Below are 19,848 nucleotides of genomic sequence, written 5' to 3'. Positions count from 1 at the left end.
ATGAAAAAAGTTGGGAAGTTGATTGGTGCAAATCAGCAGTTGTGCTATGCACATGGAATTCAATTAGGAGTAATAGATGTATTATATCAAAAAGATAAAGAACAGAAGAATCCAAATACTGTGGATACAGAAATTTCGGATTCCAACTTTCAAAAAAAATAAGAGTGAGAGTGATATTGACAATGAAGATAATGATAATGTAATTGTTGAAGAAGATATTGTTAATGAGGATGAAATATTAACCTATCAAGAATTGCTTCCTATAATTTATAAAGTTCAAAAAATTGTTAAGATATTTAAACGTTCCCCTATAAAAAGGATATATTACTAAAATATATACTAACTGAAAATAAAACAGAATATATGTAAATATTAGATTCTAAAACACGTTGGAACAGTTTACTCCTAATGATGGAACGATTTTTGAAACTGAGAAATCCAATCCAAAAAGCAATAATCGACTTAAACTTGTAATTTAATTTTTCAGATAGTGAATTCGACTTAATATCCAAAACTATATCAGCTCTACTTCCAATAAAACTGACTATTGAGGCATTACGTCGAAGAGATTCTAATTTATTAACAGCTGATACAACAATAAATTTCATGTTGCAGTCACTGAAAGAACAGCACACATCACTATCTGAAGAATTATATATTACATTGAAAAATCGCACAGGAGAAAGGCATTCCGAGATAGAAAATGTCTTATGGTATTTACATAATTATAATGATTTTAAAAATGAAAATGAAAAAGAAGAAAAGAAAATAACGGATTCAAATCTAATTAAGTTTAGAATAAATTTTCTTAAAATTTTTAACCCACAAACCTATCCACATTCAGAAGAATTCGGTTCAATTATCGAAGATTATGATGACACTACTGTCGATAATGAAAAGGAATTGTCTCTTGAAACAAAAATTAGAATTAGCGATAAATAAAAAAATTTCAATGAACCAAAATACAATACAGAAATCAGCTATATCCAAAACCATCCGACGAGAAATCGATTCATTTGAAAATGAGGGATTTAGAGGTAAATACTTGGAAAAAGTATATCGCGCATTGCTAACAGTACCACCAACTAGCGAATATGCCGAAACAGCGTTTTCGACAACTGGTAGTTTTTACACAAAATTACTTTTCAGGCTTAATGACAGCAAAATTGATGCATTATGTTTTTTAAGATCACATTTCAAAAATTTGTAATAGTACCACAGACTGAATAGTGATATTTATACTTTTTGTGATTTAAATAAATAAGATGTTTCTTTACTTTTTTGTGATTTTATACTGTTATAATTTATAAGTTACAAATTAATTTTTGTGATATTTACACTCTCTAACAAAACTGACAAATAAAACTAAGGAACACCTGTGTTTTCTTTCTTTTTTAAAAATTTCTAATACCGGTATTAAAACCGGTATCAAGATTTAAAAAATACCGAATACCGGTATTGAAATTTTGGTCCGGTATTGCAATCCCTATTTACGAGTTTAGCTTCAGTTTTAGTTTAGTTGTATTAACGTCCCGTTTTAAGGCAACACTAGGGCTCTTTTGGGATGGACCTCGTAATCTTGCACCGCGATCAGAGGATGAAGACGACACCTGAGTTGACACCCCCCCCCTCCTAATTTCCACACCACACCAGCTGGACGACATTTGGCCCCCATGAATTTAACGTGCACCAGACCTACTTACACGATGATTCTTCTGTAGAATCGGGTCCCGAGCCTGAAACCCTCCGGTTTACGAGATACACAAAAAGAAACTATTGTAACAGTCAAAAAATTCGAACTTCAGATTTTGAATAATCTCCAAGATTAGACATCTCTGAATGAAAAATACATTTGTGGAATTATGCCTGTCTCCACGATAGTTCAATAAGCTTTGAGCTAGATAGATGAAATCTTATATGGGTTTAAAATCAATTTTTAAAATCCCATCAAATTTTGAATGAAATGAATTCAGAAAAAACGTATCTATTCAGCTATCCGAATATAAGTTAACAAAGTAATTAATAAATAAACCTCTGACTGATCTTAAGCGGATGGAAAGCCATAGTTTTAAAAGAAGAAAGAGCAGAACGTTAATTTAGCATTTCCTCAAGAAATATGTTGCTTTCTTAAATCCTCTGTTTAGTGATATCTGATATATATAACTAATAATATATATATTGAAATTGTTAACTTATTTTTATTTCATTACGAGAGGTCCTTTATGTCCGTTTACATCGAGATACAAATGCAAAATAATCTTTACTAAGAGATTTTGATAGGGGCTTCTTTGACACGTGTAGTCTTAGGAAAGGGAATCTTAGGTACCTTTAAAAGAATGTTGTAAGCATTAAGGATTTTATCCCTTCACTGAGATCTTAAGAAAATGCTGAGACCAGCAGTTTTATAAAGGGCATGTAGAATTAATTAAATAAGAAGCGGGAATTGAATCAGGAAATAAGAGAACATTTTCAAATGAAGTTAATATAGGCTAAATTAAAATTTTAAAAAATTACGAAATTAATTAAGATTTAAATTAGAATAAGAGATATAATTACACACATAAGCGCGGGCGCGCGCGCGCACACACACACACACACACACATATATATATCGAAAGCATTTTTATTTGATTCTGCAAGAATTATTTATTGATTCACGCTGATCAAATATGCTTCGTTTTTATTCAGAGTTAGATATAGGATATGATACTCGCACACCGAATTTCTTTATAAATTTGTTAGGTACAGAAACTGTTTCCTTACCACTAGCTAGATATTTATCAATGTAATAATCTTGTTATCAACCACAATTCGCACACAACAAAGAGAAAAAATTTAGTATTCGAAAATTTTATTAAATAATTATACCTACATAATTCAAATCTAATTCGTCAGTTCTTTCCACCACTCCTCTATTCTTTCATTCTTAAGTTCGTAAATAAATTCGAAAAAGATATTTTTTATTTCTGTTATTATATTTGACGATTTTTTTTTTCTATTTAGGAGATGGGGGGTGAAATTATCATAGATAAGTAATTCTTTACATATCATAGTTTATACTGATCAAATTTAGCATTCAGATAACCAGGCATAAATAAAATTGTAAATATTCAGAATAACTGGCGGATTTAATTTAATTTAAGAATAATTCTTCGTTTTGAAGCTACTTGAAAACTATTTTGATTTGATTTTCAATTCTGGATTCTATTTCAATTCTATTTGCAATTCTGAAAGGCATGGTATTAGAAATGAGGACGAGATCTGCTCAAACATCCCTCTCTTCAAATATTCGATACTTCATCAGAAAGAATAATAATGGACAATGAAATAGTCAGAAGAAATAATAATACATTTTATTGAATTCTCTCACCAATTTCTCAATGTACTCTAGCCTAATAATTTAAAATTTTTATTTATTTATGTTTGTATTAATCGCTTTTGCCGACTAGCCGGTTCGATGAGGATAACAAAATATTTTTGTTACCATTATTTTTAACCATTTTGTTATATGTTATAAATAATAATTATTTCTAACATACTTTTAATTTCTAAAAGCTTCATTAAATGCATGTGCAAAATTTTTCAAAATAAATAAATAATTTTTTTTATTTTTATTTTACTTTTTACAGCAAATGTTTCCAGTTCTATCTACTTATAATTGTTTAGTTCAGTTCATCATCAATAGATGACGCCAGGAACATACATACTTGGAATTTCACGCCGTATCGGAAACCACAAATAAACATAGAAAGCTGTTGCTCCTCGTTAATTGTAGTTTTCAAGCATTAGATCATTTTCCGGTAAATAACACCAATTGTATAAATTATTCTTTGGATCAGGCAATAACTAATCTTTATTGCTGTTGCAATATGGCGGTAATTAATTGAGAGCAATCCATTCATGATACATTTACAAAATATGCAGTATTGCATGTAAATTTTTTTTAAAAACAACTCCTTAATGCAAACTAATTTTTGTGAAAATATGAACAATGAGTAATAAATTGTTTGTTTTATAATAGCAATTAAATATCTAGGCTTTTGATTAAAACACAAAATTTTTCGTTAGAAAAAATTTTGGGGGATATATGGGCATTGGAATTTTTAGCAATCATATTATTCTAAATTTTATCTAACCTATTTTTTATTTAAACCATGTCTGTTCTCCAAATTATAAAATTGAATGTCAGAAGAATTCCCTGCATTTCTTTCACCACTTATTCAGTTTTTGAAAATATAAAATCTTTGGAGCGGTGTTTTTCAAAGGTTAAAAGCAGTTATACTTTTAAAAACTCAAAACATCAAGCACTTCGAAATAAAAATCATAGTATAACATCAGCTGATTTATTGTCTGTTGCTAGTGGGACGGGAACAAAGCGAAAGTAAGTGACTTATTTAATTTTTTAATTTTATTTTTTTCTCTCAAAATTTTGCCAAATTTCCATAATATTAATATTTTTTTATTTGTTGGTATTTGCATTTCTTTTATGGGTAAAATATTATGTTGGATTAGCAACATTTATTACTTTTATAATGAGAAAAAAATATTTATGTATGAATCTAATGAGTAAAATTGAATATATAGAAAGAAAATTTTGAACCAGTTTTGCGAATTTCTTATTATGTGATAGTTTTCTTGAATGCATAAGTTGTACATTTCTTCATTTCACTCAATTTTCTACTGATTTTGCCTTCAGATTCGATAGTTAATGTTAATCATTTGATCATCAAATCACCAGTTCTTGCATTGTTAATAAATTTACATTAAATTATGCTTATGTAATGATGTATTTCACTGATCATCTCATTATTAATAAAATACTTCATTCATTATAGTCAACTTATTACAATAGATTGTAGTATTATTTGTTTAAACATAATATTACAATCTATTGTAATCTACCCAGGATCTATTATAATCTAAAGTATATGGATATATCATATACTTTATATCTATTTTATGTTAGGATCAAAATGTTCAATGATCAATCCATGGTGTTAAAAGAAAATCAAAAATATAGATTTAACATCTTGTAAATCTAAACTTTTGAAAACTACTGTAAATTTTCCTAGTATTCTGAGTTTTTTAATTCTTTTTTTTTTTTTTTTCCCCTTCAAAGTTTTGTTAAATGAACATTTTTCTTTACCGTAATAATATATGAAATAATTTGCACACACCTTCATAAAACACCTTGTCACTATAGCGTAGCAAGATATATTCTACTTTCTTTAACATTTGTTACTAATAAGAAATAAAACTGACATTTTTCTAAACTTAGGAAGATTTTTATAAAATATTCTAATTTTGAAAGAAAAATAGTAAAGGCATTACATATTAGATGGTCGAGTTTTATAACTACATATAATGCATTCACAACTAAAAAATAGCACTTTCATGAATAAGGATAAGGTGAGAGGAGAGAAAGATCACCTATCAGATAGCCATATAATATTGAAAAAACTCTAAAAATCCCAGAGAGACGTGAATTCATGAAAGTGCCATATAGGTTCAAATTGGGAACACTTGGAATGGTAGCCTTAGCCTGTAACAAACTGTAATACTTGAAGAATTTGAGGAGGATTAAATTCCACTGAAATTGGATAAAAGCTTTCATCATTATTAGGGTTGGATCATTAAATAGACAAAGTAGGCAATTAACCTAAAGACCCCTCAACTTTGAGGGAGCTCAAGGATTGAGATATTCAAATGGGGAGGAATTATTTCATCTTAATATTATTGTTTTTATTTGATATGAAAGGTCTGGAAACTTGAACTCAAACATTATTTAAATATAAAAACATTATGCTTAGGTTTTTTTCTTCCCTTTTTTTTTTTTTTTTTTTTTTGGTTTATGTTTGCAAATTAGTATAGTCCAAAGTTTTTTGCTATTGTCTATCTAACTTGCAAGGTAATAATTATGTTACAGTTTTTTAAATTAGTTACCAAATTTTTAAAGTTATCTTTTAAATTTTAAAATTTAGTTGTTGTTTTTTTGTACACAAGGCATTGAAACACCTCGCTTAAAGGTTACAGCAATTAAATGTTTCTTTAATTTAAATGTATCATGATATGTATAACTTAAAATCAAATTACATGGAAATTAAATTAAAATCAGTAAAAATATATAGTTTTGAAAATTGTTAAAGGAAACAGGGTACAAAATTTGCATTGCCTATGGACTCCTAGATTTTATATGGCTTTTATCATTATTAGGGCATTTTATCATAATGATTAAACACTGAGGTTGTACAATTTGTTTTATAGATATATTTTAAAACTAGGTTCCCATTATGCATTTAAATGGCAATGATGGAACTGCAGAAATTAAACTGAATTAAAAATAGACTATGAAATATGTACTTTATACTTGGAAAAAGATCATTCATCTGCATTCATATAAATTAAATTTTAACAAAACACAAAGTACAATCCTTATTCTCTGTCCATTTATATTCAGAGTTTTTAAATCAACTTTCAGAAGATCAATTCAGCCTATAATCTAAATTGAAATTACAAATAAAAGAATTTAAAAGCAGATACTTTTTTTCCCTTATTTGAAATTTTGAATTCTGTTTGGCATAATCAAATAAATATTTTAGTAAAATCTTTATTTTTTAAAATTTAGCTGGAAATCAATGTCGTAATTTCATTTGCGTTAAATCATTGTTTCCAATTTTCAAACATTTTTTTTTTTATTTAGGAAGAATTGATAAGTAGAAGTTGATCAAAATAATTATGTGATCTTTCATGCATAAGTATTAATTCTTTTATCAGAAGATTTAAATATATCTGCTACTAGTTTTTAATTACATATCTGATTTTCTGTTTATTATTTTGTCATTCATTTCTAGGTCAAAAACGTTAACTAAACCCATACACTATAAAGGAGAAATCTTGTATGGTATTCATCCTGTATATCTTGCTCTACTTAAAAGAAAACGACATTTGTTTCAGCTATTTACAAGAATATATAATGAAACATGCTTTTCTCTAGAGAAAACTGAGAGAATAAACAAAATTGAAAAATTAGCAAGAACACTGGGAATCCCAGTATATAATTTGAATAGACAAGAGATGGAATATTTAGTTCCTGGCTCTGTTCACCAAGTAAGTACCATTAAAATATTTTTAAAGTATTTCTTGGTGTAAATTATTTTAAAGATTTCTTTTTATTTACCAAAATAAAGTTTTCTATCAAGGTTTTATTTGAAGAATTTGTAAGCTAATGATAATGATCACGTATGCTGTGTAATACACAAAAAGATATTGTTAAAAATATTTTTGTAATCAAAAATATTATTTGTAAATATAATTAAATCTGTAATTATTAAATTTGAAGGGCGAAAAAATGGTTTATAGCAAATTTTGATAAGCAGAAATTCAAATATCAAATTTTTCATCATCTTCAGTTGATGTTTTCAATTCAATGCAAGTTTTCATGAATGCCATGTCATTTTTTTAATTCATCTTAAGTTAGCTATCTTGGAAGTTCAAAACTCTCACAGCACATTCATTTACATTATCCTTAAAGAGCAGCTCAATCACAGGCATGTTCTTGTCTTATATCTTTCCACTCATTTCAAAACAGTTTCATTAATCATCAAATTTTAAAAATTAAAATTGCTTCTGTTCTTTTACAATGCTTTCAAATATTTTAATAATCAAATCACATTTAAAAAATTGTTGATGAAGCACTTATTAAAATTTCAAACTTTTTTTCCATTTGTTTATTTCCCATTTCATTTGCTACATCTTTTATGTAATAGAACTTTTACTCTTAAAAAACTTATTTTAGACCATAAAAAAATCTGAATTTAAAGAAAATTTTTGCTTTATGTTAGAAAAAGGTTTCATAAAAACAGAAATTAATAATATTAATATGTGACTTAAAAGTGTTTAATCATTTATCATTAATGGTTAAACTAAAATTGTTCACTACAGTCAGGCTGACTACCAGAAGTTTTCCTAGTTTCCTTTTGAGTGAAATAAAAATGTGGCCCATTTTCTCTTGAAACTCATTGGGGAAGGCAATCTACCCTCATGTACTGGAAAATTCTATTCTAGTTTGATATCTAGATGCATTAAGGTCACTCACATTTCCTTTTTATCGTTAGCTCTTATTTAATCATGCTAAACTATCTGGCTTAGACAACAACTTTGTATATTTTTTAAATACCTATTTCTGTATTAATTTAATTCATTTTCATTTATTTTCTCATTAGGAATATTAGTAAAAACAAGGGAAATTAATTTCATTTTTTAAAAAATTCTAAATTATGCATTTTGCCTGAACATCTGTGCTTTTGTGTAAGGTTGGTAATGAAATTGAAAAGAAGGCAGGGATGCATTTCTTCTGAATGAGAAATGTTTGTAAACTATTAAACTTAAGAAGAATATTGAAAAATATAAGGATCCAAGCCAGGTAATAAATAAAAATCAGTCTTTTTAACCTTTGTATTATGCTACTTCATCAGGGCTACATCAAAGAATAAGAATCACAAAATGTCCTCAAAATCTCTTTCTTTGAAATATATATATATATATATATATATATATATATATATATATATATATATATATATATATATAATGTATTTTAGAGAATCGCCTTTATTTAAAAGATTTTATTAAAGATTTGTTTTAACTGAATTTCCTTTTAGTCACTATTAATATCTGCTATATTTTCTAACTTTTTGTTTGTGGCTTAATTTTTGTAATTAAAACAGAATCATGAAAGGAAGTATGATATTAAAGAAATCCTGCTTTAAAACCATTAATTGTTTAAATAAGATTTGTTCATACTTTATTTTGATGTATGCTTAGTTTGCTTGCCCTCAATCTCAACCCCACTTTCCGTTTTAGACAAGTTATATGTTCTGATTTAAGACTTCGAAAATATTGGTATTTTGTAATTTAGAATTATTGCCATCAAAATGTCATCCTTTTCTTCTTTTTTTTTAAATCTTATTTTATTAATTTTTGCTATTCTTCAAAAGATTAATTTTTTCACTACATCAATGAACATTATATTATTCAAGCAAGTAAATACGAGGGAGAGTTAAAAAGTAAAGAAACATTTGAGAAAAGATGCATTTATTCTAATAATAGAAAGCTGAAACATATATTATTTTTCTACATAACAAATCTTGGACTTCAGCGTACTTTTCCCAACGTTTCATAAGTTTTTTGATTCCGTCGGGGGAAAAAAAGTGTTTCGGTTCTATCTGTAACCAATTTTGCACCGCATCAATGACTTCATCGGTTCCAAATTTTTTTCCTATTAGTTCTTTTTTTAATAGTTCAAACCTATGAAAATCGCTTGGAGTCAAGTCTGGATTATATGGTGGGTGTTTCAGTACTTTCAATCTCAACTCCTTTATTGTTGCGGCCGTCCATTGGACAGTATGTGGCCGAGCGTTATCTTTCTGTAGGATAACATCTTTTCTGTTTTCAATGACGTTTGAATCTGATTGCAGGTTTCAGTTTAGTTCACAACAGTTCTTACCGTTCACGGTTTCACCTATCGTTATGAAATGAATGACTGCTACACCTTCTATGTCCCAGAGTAGTGTTTGCATAATCTTACCAAATGATGGCTGACGTTGAAATTTCTTAACTTCTGGCGATGATGGGCGTTGCATTCGACGAATAATTTCCACCTTCCGCAAACAAAAAGCGAATCACTACACTCATTTCCTTCTTGAAGCAGATCAGCAGTGGAGCTGCCATGTTTAACGATCTGCTACACTCCAATGACTAACGCGGTATAAAAGTAACATGTTGCATAGAATAATTCGGCGCTGGATACTAGCTGTGTTACCAAACCTTGGAATGAGAAATTGCAAAAGTCTCTTTACTTTTTGACTTTCCCTAGTAGTTATATATATTTTTTTAAATTTCAAGCAGTTGTGCGTTCAACTTTTTTTTTTTACATATATTGGGTGTATGCTTGGATGTTGGCCCTTTACCAGTGCTGGAATGGGAAGATACAAAGTAGGCATTTTCCGCCCTTTCTATTTTAGTTTGAAAAAGAATAAATATGTATATATTATCTTCCAAACACTTTTTTAAAAATATTTTTCAGGTGTACTATAAAAAATCAAGAAGATTCTAATCTTCCTGTGTGGCTTGTTCTTGATGAAATTTTGGTGAGTTATTTTTTAATGAAAACTATTCAAAAGGTTTTATTCTATAAAAATATTCAAAAACGATTTATTGAGCATCATTTTTTAAAGATTATTACATATTCACTAGTTTCCCCACCCCTCCATAAAACCACATTAAAGTTTCCTTTTTTTGTCTAATGTGCAAAAATTTTGATTAATCATTGAAATGTACTTTTGTTCTGAAAATTGCTTGGATTCTTTAAAAAAAAAAAATCATAAATTTTCTTATTTCTAAATTAGTTTTATAGCTCAAAAGAATTGAAAAATTAAGATGATGTGCTTTATTATGTCACAAAATTCATTTCTTTATTCAGCATTAAAGAAAAAATAATGACTACTTTTACTGTCAAAGCATTTTTAAATTTTATATTAGCATATTAATGACATGAAACAATTCATTTGCGTAGGATCCCATGAATGTGGGAGCTGTTATTAGATCTGCTCAATATTTTGGAATTGATAAGCTTTTTGTTGTTAAAGGATCTAGGTATGTGATTTCTTTTTTATTATTTTGATTTATTTATTCACTTAAGGAAATTGATAATAATCTATCATATAGCAGAAAATAAACCAAATTTCAAAAATATTTGTTTATTATTAGTAAATGTTTTACTCTTTTGCTATACAATAGAAACTTCCTTATTAAGCATAAGCTACTCGTTTTTTTCCATAGAAATCCATGCAAAATAGAACAATCCGTTACATTTCGAAAAAAAAAAAATCTCGAACGAATTTATAATTATGTAATTTATTATTTATCACACATTTTCTTTTTAGAAGAAAAATTGTCTAAGTTTATTTTTCCTTAAATAAGCTTTAACATTTTGTTCAAATAAAGTACATTATTACTACCTAACTAGGACGGTGTTTATCTGTGTACGATGCAATAATTTCTCATGATACGACTTCGATCTTATTTCACTAGAAAAATGTTGCTTTGTTGAGACTATTATTTTTCCTGTACCTTACTAAATTTCATCTGCACATTTTGTTGGGACACAGGATTTTGCTCTATTAACTCTTTAGAAATTTCTTGCTATGCTCGTGCACCAGCTGATCGATGTGGTTGTTATCTGCCTCTACTCCTGTAATCTAAACCAATGACATAATATATTCGTTGGATCAGTCCAGCGGAGCGCAAGCGATGAGTAGAATTCAATCAATTAGCGGATTTAGATTTGAACTTGGGCCGAATCTTGGAGACAAGTATTGAAGCAGCATCGAGTTGTGTGTGTTGTAGCGAATCATATAATAATGAGCAGGCAGTTATGTACGGATAAAGTGAGGAGACAGCGGTGAATAGCAGGCGTTTGGAGAGACTTTAGTGAATAGCTTTGTAGAGTATCTCCTCTTGCTGAGTTCTGTCTGGTCTCTTTGTGCGCTGTTATGGTTGTTTACTACCGATTGCTACTTGTGAGCTGCTGTTATAGGTGTTGCTGTGTATTGCTTGTGTATGCCTCGGCTGTGTTTGTCGCCTGTGTATTCGTGTCTTCATGATAATAAACGTCTTTATTTGTTAATGAGGCCTGTTGATTGTGTCACCATATCCGTTCGAGTTAGCGGAATTAATTTTTATAACATTTGGTGTCAGAAATGGGGGTTCGGCTAAATCCAGTAACAATATTGAATTATATATAGTTTGTTGTGCAGCAAATTATAACTAATGAATCTGATATCCTTAGAGTGGCGATTGGATCCTGATTGCTTGATTAAATCCTGTTTTATTATCTTTTTATGGTTTCCTCTTTTTCCTAATATGGTAATTGGCATTCTGGCCAGATGTAATATCACCTGTTTTCCCACACATTGTTAAGTGCATACGGACCGCCAGATGTGGATCCTTTTCACAAGTAAAGTCATTGTCTCTGGCCATGTCTTATATCCAGGTGAGGGCCTCAGATGTGTGTCTCGTCTTTTCAACAACTATATCTATCATGTCTTCAAGGGAAAAAAACGTCAAGACAACCAGATGCTGAAATTTTTTTCTCTTATGAAGAGACTCCTCAAATCATCAAGAAATGATCAATCACCAGCAACCGTTGTCATTAAGTGTCTAACCCAGGTAGACTTCAGCCGGTGTTAGCTGTAAATTGATTGCAATTAACATGTGTTAGAGAGGAGTCAACTACAAAGATGGATTCATAACAGACACTCTCACGATCGAGTGGAGACCATTGACGAAGCATTGCTGAGCAGCTATTGGGTGATAGGAAACTGAAGTTCACCAATTAAAAAATCGGGGGCAGATATCTGACGGAAATCAAATGCTGTATTTTTGGAGTTGGAGAGAAGAGTAGTGAGAGGTAGGCTTCGAATTGGAATTCGGAGGGACGTCGGTATTCGGAGAAGTTCTGCCTGATTTTTTGAGAAGCTCTGTGTGGGTTGGGTTTCTGTGTTAGGATCCAACCGATAAAAAGCGGCGGTTTTTTTTTTTTTTTTTGTGTGTGTGTGTGTGTGTGTGTGTGTGTGTGTGTGTGTGTGTGTGTGTGTGTGTGTGTGTGTGTGTGTGTGTGTGTGTGTGTGTGTGTGTGATTTATTCTCCAATTTTGTCGAGAAACTATTTCGTAATTGAACTGTTATATGATATTTGTAAATTTTTATAATCTAGATGAGAACAAATTGTATTTTGTTTTTTCTACATATATAAGGCTGTAAATAAAAGAATTGTTTTGTTATGCTACTTTCTTATTTGATCGTTCTGGATCAAAATATTGCATCTTCTTTTAAATATTTTTAAAGAAAATGTTATATATTTTAAAAAGAAAGTTGTTAGTTTTTTCCTTATGCTGTATACAGATTATTATATCACCTTATTACTTTTGCTAGGGTTGATACAACAAACTGTTGCATTAGTAAATAATTCAATCCCCTCAGTGAATAAATCTGTCTCAACAGATATTTTGATATTAATTCAAGTCTACTGTGTCTCTACTCATTTAATTAGTCATTTTTTTATTTTAATCAATAACTCAATGTTTAGTGAGTATTTGTTTGCTAATGACAAGGGTAACAAGGAATAGTTATCTCATAGGCATTCAAGAAAGATCACAAATCTTATCTACTAATTTTTGAAAAAAGGAGAAAGGATTTTTTGAAAGTAGCTAATCCTAAATTTGTAACAGCAACATCAACAACTTATTTGAAATCACTTCATTTTATTCCTTGTAAATTTTTAAGTAGGAAAAAAATTATTTTTTGTTGTAGTAGAGTTTTTTTTTTTTTATATATATTTTAAAAATCAAGCTAAGCTAAATTTAATGTTTTAAAATGGTGATTTTTCATAGGATTGTTAATAATGTATTCACTTTATGTCATTTGTTAACATATGTAGATTTTTTTTTTAATTTCATTATTTTCTTTCTTTTAGTTGTAAACTGTCTCCTACTGTTAGTAAAGCCAGCTGTGGTGCTCTTGAAGTTATGGATATTTATCAAATTCAGAAATTTGAATCTTTCCTTCAGGTTGAAATAATTATTATTTTTAATAAACTCATTTCTGTAGAAAATTAGTGTAAGTCTATTTATAATATTTGGCAACTTATTGTTTCATTAACCAATGTATTTATTTTCTTTTTAAGATGAATTTTGTTTAACTTTATTAAATCACTTTGTGCTGATTTGAAATATTTTATTATGTTATATAATTGATTTTCACTTCTCCAATGGTGTAACTTCCATGGGCAAGAGGTTATAGTTGCCATTTTTTTTGCTTAACTACAGAGTATTTCTAGGATAAAATAATGACTTTATACCTTGGATAGTACTTACCATCAATGTATCACCAGACTTCTGCTTCATTTATATAACTTTGAAAAAATGCAGTTATAAGGATTATTGAAAATTTCTTTTTAAATACTTTAAAATCCCATATAGAAATTTAATACCACTATTTTTAGAATTAGCCTTACCTGCATAATACTTTTTGTGGCCTGACACATATCAGCAAAATTAAATCCACTATAAAATACAATAAAGTTATGAAAATAAAGTCAAAACAAAAAAAAACGATAATGATTTTTTACATTTTTTAATGGATTGTGCATAAATAAAAATCTAAAAAAATAATTGAAAATAATTTTTTAAAAAAAAGAAAGTATATGAAATTTTACTGCAAATAATATTGTTAAAATTTAAATTGTGTAAAAATAATTTTCATTATTCTTAGATTGTTAGATTCATGAATTGATAAAAGGAATTCATGACTTTTCCTGACTCTTGTGTCATGTTCAACTGTGTCAATAAAATGCTTTATGGTACACATTTCTTGCATTTTCCTCAAAAGTTTTAAAGCATGGTTGATTCCATAAACTTTTTAACAGCTCCCCATGCCATCCCCATCATGCTTTATTTTTGGGAGGAATAATATTTTGGCAATGTATAATAATATAATGCCAATGAAGAAAGAATATTTTCCTCTTTTTCTGTAATCTTTGAACTGGCTCAGGAAATCATTGATTAAAAATTAGAGAAAAAATTCATTTTAACTTTTCTTGTTTTAAACTAGTAAAAAGTGTTCAAGATATTATTAAAAAATTTTTGAAAGAGATAATAAAGTTAGAATTTTGGATACTGGAACTTTCATTTTAATTCTTAAAATTTTTCAGAAAAACAGACTAGTTTAAAATATTTTCCCAAAAACCAATGAATTATGCTAAATTCTTAAAATAAAATATTTTCAGTGCCGATGCACAAACACTTCTGTTCATATTTATAGATATGTGAATAATTTCTCACTTTTTCATTTTACTTGTCCAAGAAAATATTGATTAAATTGTAGCTCATTATATCATATCAGAAATAGTTTGAATTAAAAATTCATTCACCAAGTTTTAATTTAATATAATATTTTAAACTATTATTTCAACTTTTAAATATAGAAAGAAAAAATATTTTTAAAGCATCAATTCAAATAAATATTATATCAAAGAATTTAGGTTGAATATTGCATTATGTTCGAGAAAGCAGCATTCAATGCAGTATTCTGTCTAGGTGTAACACTATTAAAAGTTAACACAATTACTAGGTGTTTTAACACTATTAAAACAAATGAATGATTAATGAAGTTGCTTTTGAAGATCAAAGAAGTGTAAAACCATATGTAAAATTAAAGAGGAATAAGATGAACATAATTTTCTAATAAAGTTAATAAATATAGTTTTTTATGATTAATTATATTTGAGTATTCATCTTATCTTACTTTATATTATCTATTTGTTCATATAATTATATTAAATAAAATTCTTCTTCTTCACTGGCGCGATAGCCCAGAATGAGCCTCGGTTTTCCTCATAATTCCATTCCATACTGTTCTGCTCATGCCTAAGATTTTTCAGATTTTAAATGGAATTAGTAAACCCAAATATTTTATTTTTAATAAAACAATTACATAAAATATTATGTAAAACTCTTGAAAGAGATAATATCGATTATGTTAGCTGTTGTTAAAATAGTGAAAGAGGATTGTTATAAAAGTATTATATTTTTATAGTTGAAAATAATTTCCCTTAATTACTAGTTTCAGCTAATCAATGAAAATAAAAAAAATGCTAATAACAGCCTCTAATTAGTTAAATACATTTTATAAAGATATCTTTCTTAATAATTAATATTGCAAAAGGTTTCGTACCTACTCTTATTTTCAGTTTCATACTGTTATAATTGAGAATTAAACTTTATTTATCATTTGAGGTAGAGATTCAGTCATTATTCTAATTTGCTTGTTTTCATAATGTTTTAACCCATTTTTTTTAAAGAAATCTCATTTCTTACTTCTATAAAATGAACTAGATTATGGATTGGCTTCTACAATAGGATTTGTTTTAAATCTTGTGTGCAGTACTATTGTGTTATTTCTCACTTCTTATGAGTACACATCTTTTCCAAGATTTATTAGCAAGTTATTTTGTTGTTGTGCTTTTCCCTTTTTCTATTGAGTAGTTAATAATTTAAATATCTAAATAGATGAAGAAGGACCAAGGATGGAATATTATATCGACTGTTGCTTATTGTGAAGATGGAAGTGAGGCTTCAAATCAAATAACAGATGTCACAGATTTTAGAATATCCAGGCCAACAATTCTTATTTTAGGTAAATTTCCAATACCTTTAATTTGAAACTAATAACATTCTAAGTGTAAATAAATCAAACAAGACATTTTTAATAGAATTTTTTTTAATTGTCTGTTCTGGGTGTTTTTTTTTTTTTTTTTTTTTTTAATCTTTACTTGCTTCACTAGAGAATGTAAAAATGATGGTATAATAACCCCTGATAGCAAAATATATGTCCTGTGGAAGAATTTTGCACATAGATCATGGCTATTATTTGGAAACTGAGTTTCTCTGCTGATCATTATTTTGTAACTTAATTTACTCTGCTGATATTGTTTTTTAATTAATCTGAGTCTGTATTTCCATTTATAGTGACTGGTAATTTAGATATACCAGATAATTTCAAGTTAGAGCATTGTTTCTTGTGTATGTTGTGCTCTATTAGTGTATAATTGTTTTTGCTTTATAGTCTATAATTGCTCTATAATTGTTTTTTTTTTCTTTCTTTCTTTTGAAGAGGTTAATTAATTATGCAATTTCGAAATTCATATGATAAAAAACAGATTTTATATACAGATATAATGGTATGTCATTGAGTTTAATTTGATTCATAAATTTATTAAAAAAAATCAAGAACAGTTAAATCTAAAAGCTTTCCAAAAAAGATGTTAGTGAGCTGAACTGTGAAAAGTAGAAATTATTTTGGGAGTGAAACTTTTTAAGTTTTATTAATTTATGTTTAAATACTTTTGATACGTAAATAATTTTATGCCAGAACCTAAATATGAAACATTTTATTTTCTGGGACAGAAAAACGATAAATTTCATTTTTGTAATATCCCTGAAACTGGGATTTTTTCTTTATTGCAGGTGATCACTTTTATGCCAATTAATATTATAGATTTTTATATGTACTTTCACTTTTCGGCTCAAAAAAATATCCCAAAGTAAAATTTTATATCTATAACTGAGAAAAAGGAAATACAATTCATGTTGAATCCTATAATTTTGTCTAGTGTGCATTGCAAAATTTAGCCATGTGCAGCTTTAATATTATTGTATGGAAATAAAGAATTTGAGTAAAAATATGGTGTTTCTTTGTTATGAATGTAAAATTTTACTAAATGTTACCAGCTTATTTAATATTTTGCTATTATTATCTTTTATATATATAGGCAATGAAGGTAAAGGAGTATCACCTGAAATTCAAAAGCTTTGCGATACTTTCGTATCCATTCCTCCAGAAAATAATTTGCAAGAAGGAATCGACTCTTTAAATGTATCAGTAGCAGCAGGTATTTAAAAAGTCTTTTTTTCAAATATGATTTTATTGTCTGCTGATAATCTGCATTCCCTTTTTTTTTTTTTTTTTTCTTTTTGAGAAAGGGACACTTTTTTTCATTAGCATGCACCAATACACCATGGTTCAATTCTAAAAATTGGCTACTACGTTATTGTTATACTTTATCTATAACTAGCTCCTTATTTTAGCCTGGTGACAATTCATATTGTTTTTGTCTGGAAGCAGAGCTAACACAAGAAAGTAAACAAAAATGCTAAATATTGTATTGATAATTGTTGATAAGAAATGATGAATTATTAATAAGAGTTTGGTAACTCATTATGTGCCTCTTGTAGTTAGCAATAGTACTCCAAGATCTGCCGCCAAAATTTGGCTGCTATGTCTAACTACTATTTTGTCATCAATATTTAGGGAACGTGCTAATGGAAAAGTGCCATTTTTGAGTTTCTCATATATTTAGTATTGAGGAAGTATTGTAATTGTCAAAAAATTCGAACACAAGATTCTGTCCATAACAAGAATAATTCAAAAACATTTTGAGCTATGAAGAAATTTCGTATATTGTACTTACATCAAATTTGTAGATTTATTTCATTTCATCTAATGTATATAGTGTCGACACCTATCAAATGTTGAGCCATTTTATATAGAAAAATTAAGTGAAGTAGAGTCTGTTACAAATATCAATTCCCTATCCCCTCCCTTTCAACTTTACATTTATTTCAAAAAGAAAAAAATTTAATTTGACGCAACATTGAAAAGCATGCTTTTTTTTTTCTATTCCATTTTAGCATTTTTTATTCATGCAAAATGGAATCTTTGGTTAAGATGAGATGCGTCTAACCCCCCAAAAAAAGTAGTGAAAACCATGCTGTTCTTAAAGCTTTTGTTTTTTTGTTAATATCTTAAAAACTCTTAGATGGAAATGTATAAAATTTGGAACAGTGGTTCTATGTTTTGCTCCTTCGACAGTTACAAGATTTTTCGTGTTTCTGGTAAAAAGCTTTTAATTATAAACTTTAAAATTGATAAAAAAATGGTTTTATAATTTTTAAAAATGCACAAATTTTGTCGTTTTGTTAAATATTTTATTGTAAGATAAGGATTATTTTGGAAGATTCATTACATCTTGAAATATATTTTTAAAAAACTAAATTTTTCATTTAAATTAGGAATTGAAAAGTTTGAATTTTTTAAAACTTATCAATTATTTCCTCAAAATTATAAAATGTTATATGTATTTGAGCTATTTTAATTCGGAGAATTTGGGTACGTATCCAATATTGGGTGTTGCTGTTTGAAAAAATGAATTTGTACAAATTTAAAACGACCAATTACATGAAAAAATAATTTCATATATTTATAAAGGAAATGAAATGCAGTTTATTTATATAGTGATAGGCAGATTTATTGTTCAATAATTAATTTTGGAATAAAGATTATTGTCTGGATACGTTTTTTACTTACTATATCAAAATAGATATTGAACGTTTTGGAAATATAGAAATTAAATAATAATTATTTCTGGAAAGAATGTATAAACATAGTTTGATAAAATAAATTGTAATTCAAAATATACATTACATACAAAAAAATTTGTAACTTGAAATTTTCATAACATTTTAGAACATTTATATAAGAATATATTGGCTGTTACATACTTAAGTGGACATTTTTGTGTTCTTTGTAATAAATGTCTTCAAAAAATGCAAAATTTTTATTCTGTTACATAATGTTGAAGTAATTTAAATTGATTTTGAATGAATACAATCTAATATATTTAGTTTCATCATAATTTCATTTCTTTATAATTGTTAAGCAATGTATTGTAATATTCAGCTTTGTTGTAGGAGGTAAAAAATTACAGTTTATAAATTGTGGATTTTTTTTTCTTTTGCAGGCATAATTTTATATTCTTTATCAACAGGAAGGAAAAAAACAGGATTAAACTATGATTAATCTGTTTATTTTATGTAAAGAAAATAATTCTTTTAATGTTCATAATGTATTATTCGTTTTCTGTGTAAATTCCCAATAAATCATATGAGCATTTTCAATTATCATAAATTTCCTTTGAATTTTTCATAAAATTCATATGTATGTATTGATTAGATTACATTATCCAAACATAGAAAATGATTTAACACAAAGAAAAAAAAATTTCTGTATTTGAATTAACCTTTTGAATAATTCTATTTCTATAAATAAAATAATATGTTGGGAAAAATAACTTAAAATATTGGTACAAACATTTTTAATGTCACATTTTCATATTTTTTTATTAATTTAAATTTGATATGATAGAATGAATTCTTTTTTGTTTTACATCAAA

General features: G+C 27.6%; 1 protein-coding gene across 1 annotated transcript; it reads left to right on the top strand.

The window, feature by feature from the left end:
- The first annotated feature begins 3,732 nt into the window (after positions 1 to 3,732).
- On the top strand, positions 3,733 to 19,583 carry LOC129961930 (rRNA methyltransferase 1, mitochondrial-like). Its single transcript, XM_056075569.1, has 9 exons — positions 3,733 to 4,381; positions 6,852 to 7,108; positions 9,942 to 9,993; positions 10,085 to 10,148; positions 10,574 to 10,653; positions 13,534 to 13,627; positions 16,127 to 16,253; positions 17,389 to 17,508; positions 19,417 to 19,583. Exons 1-9 carry the CDS (start codon positions 4,155 to 4,157, stop codon positions 19,473 to 19,475), a joined length of 1,080 nt encoding a protein of 359 aa, XP_055931544.1. The 5' UTR covers positions 3,733 to 4,154; the 3' UTR covers positions 19,476 to 19,583.
- Positions 19,584 to 19,848: the final 265 nt, after the last annotated feature.

This window comes from Argiope bruennichi, chromosome 2 (assembly GCF_947563725.1).
Source record: "Argiope bruennichi chromosome 2, qqArgBrue1.1, whole genome shotgun sequence".
Taxonomy (NCBI): domain Eukaryota; kingdom Metazoa; phylum Arthropoda; class Arachnida; order Araneae; family Araneidae; genus Argiope; species Argiope bruennichi.
The sequence above is the reverse complement of the archived record's forward strand: the minus strand, read 5'-3'. Positions and strand labels throughout refer to the sequence as shown.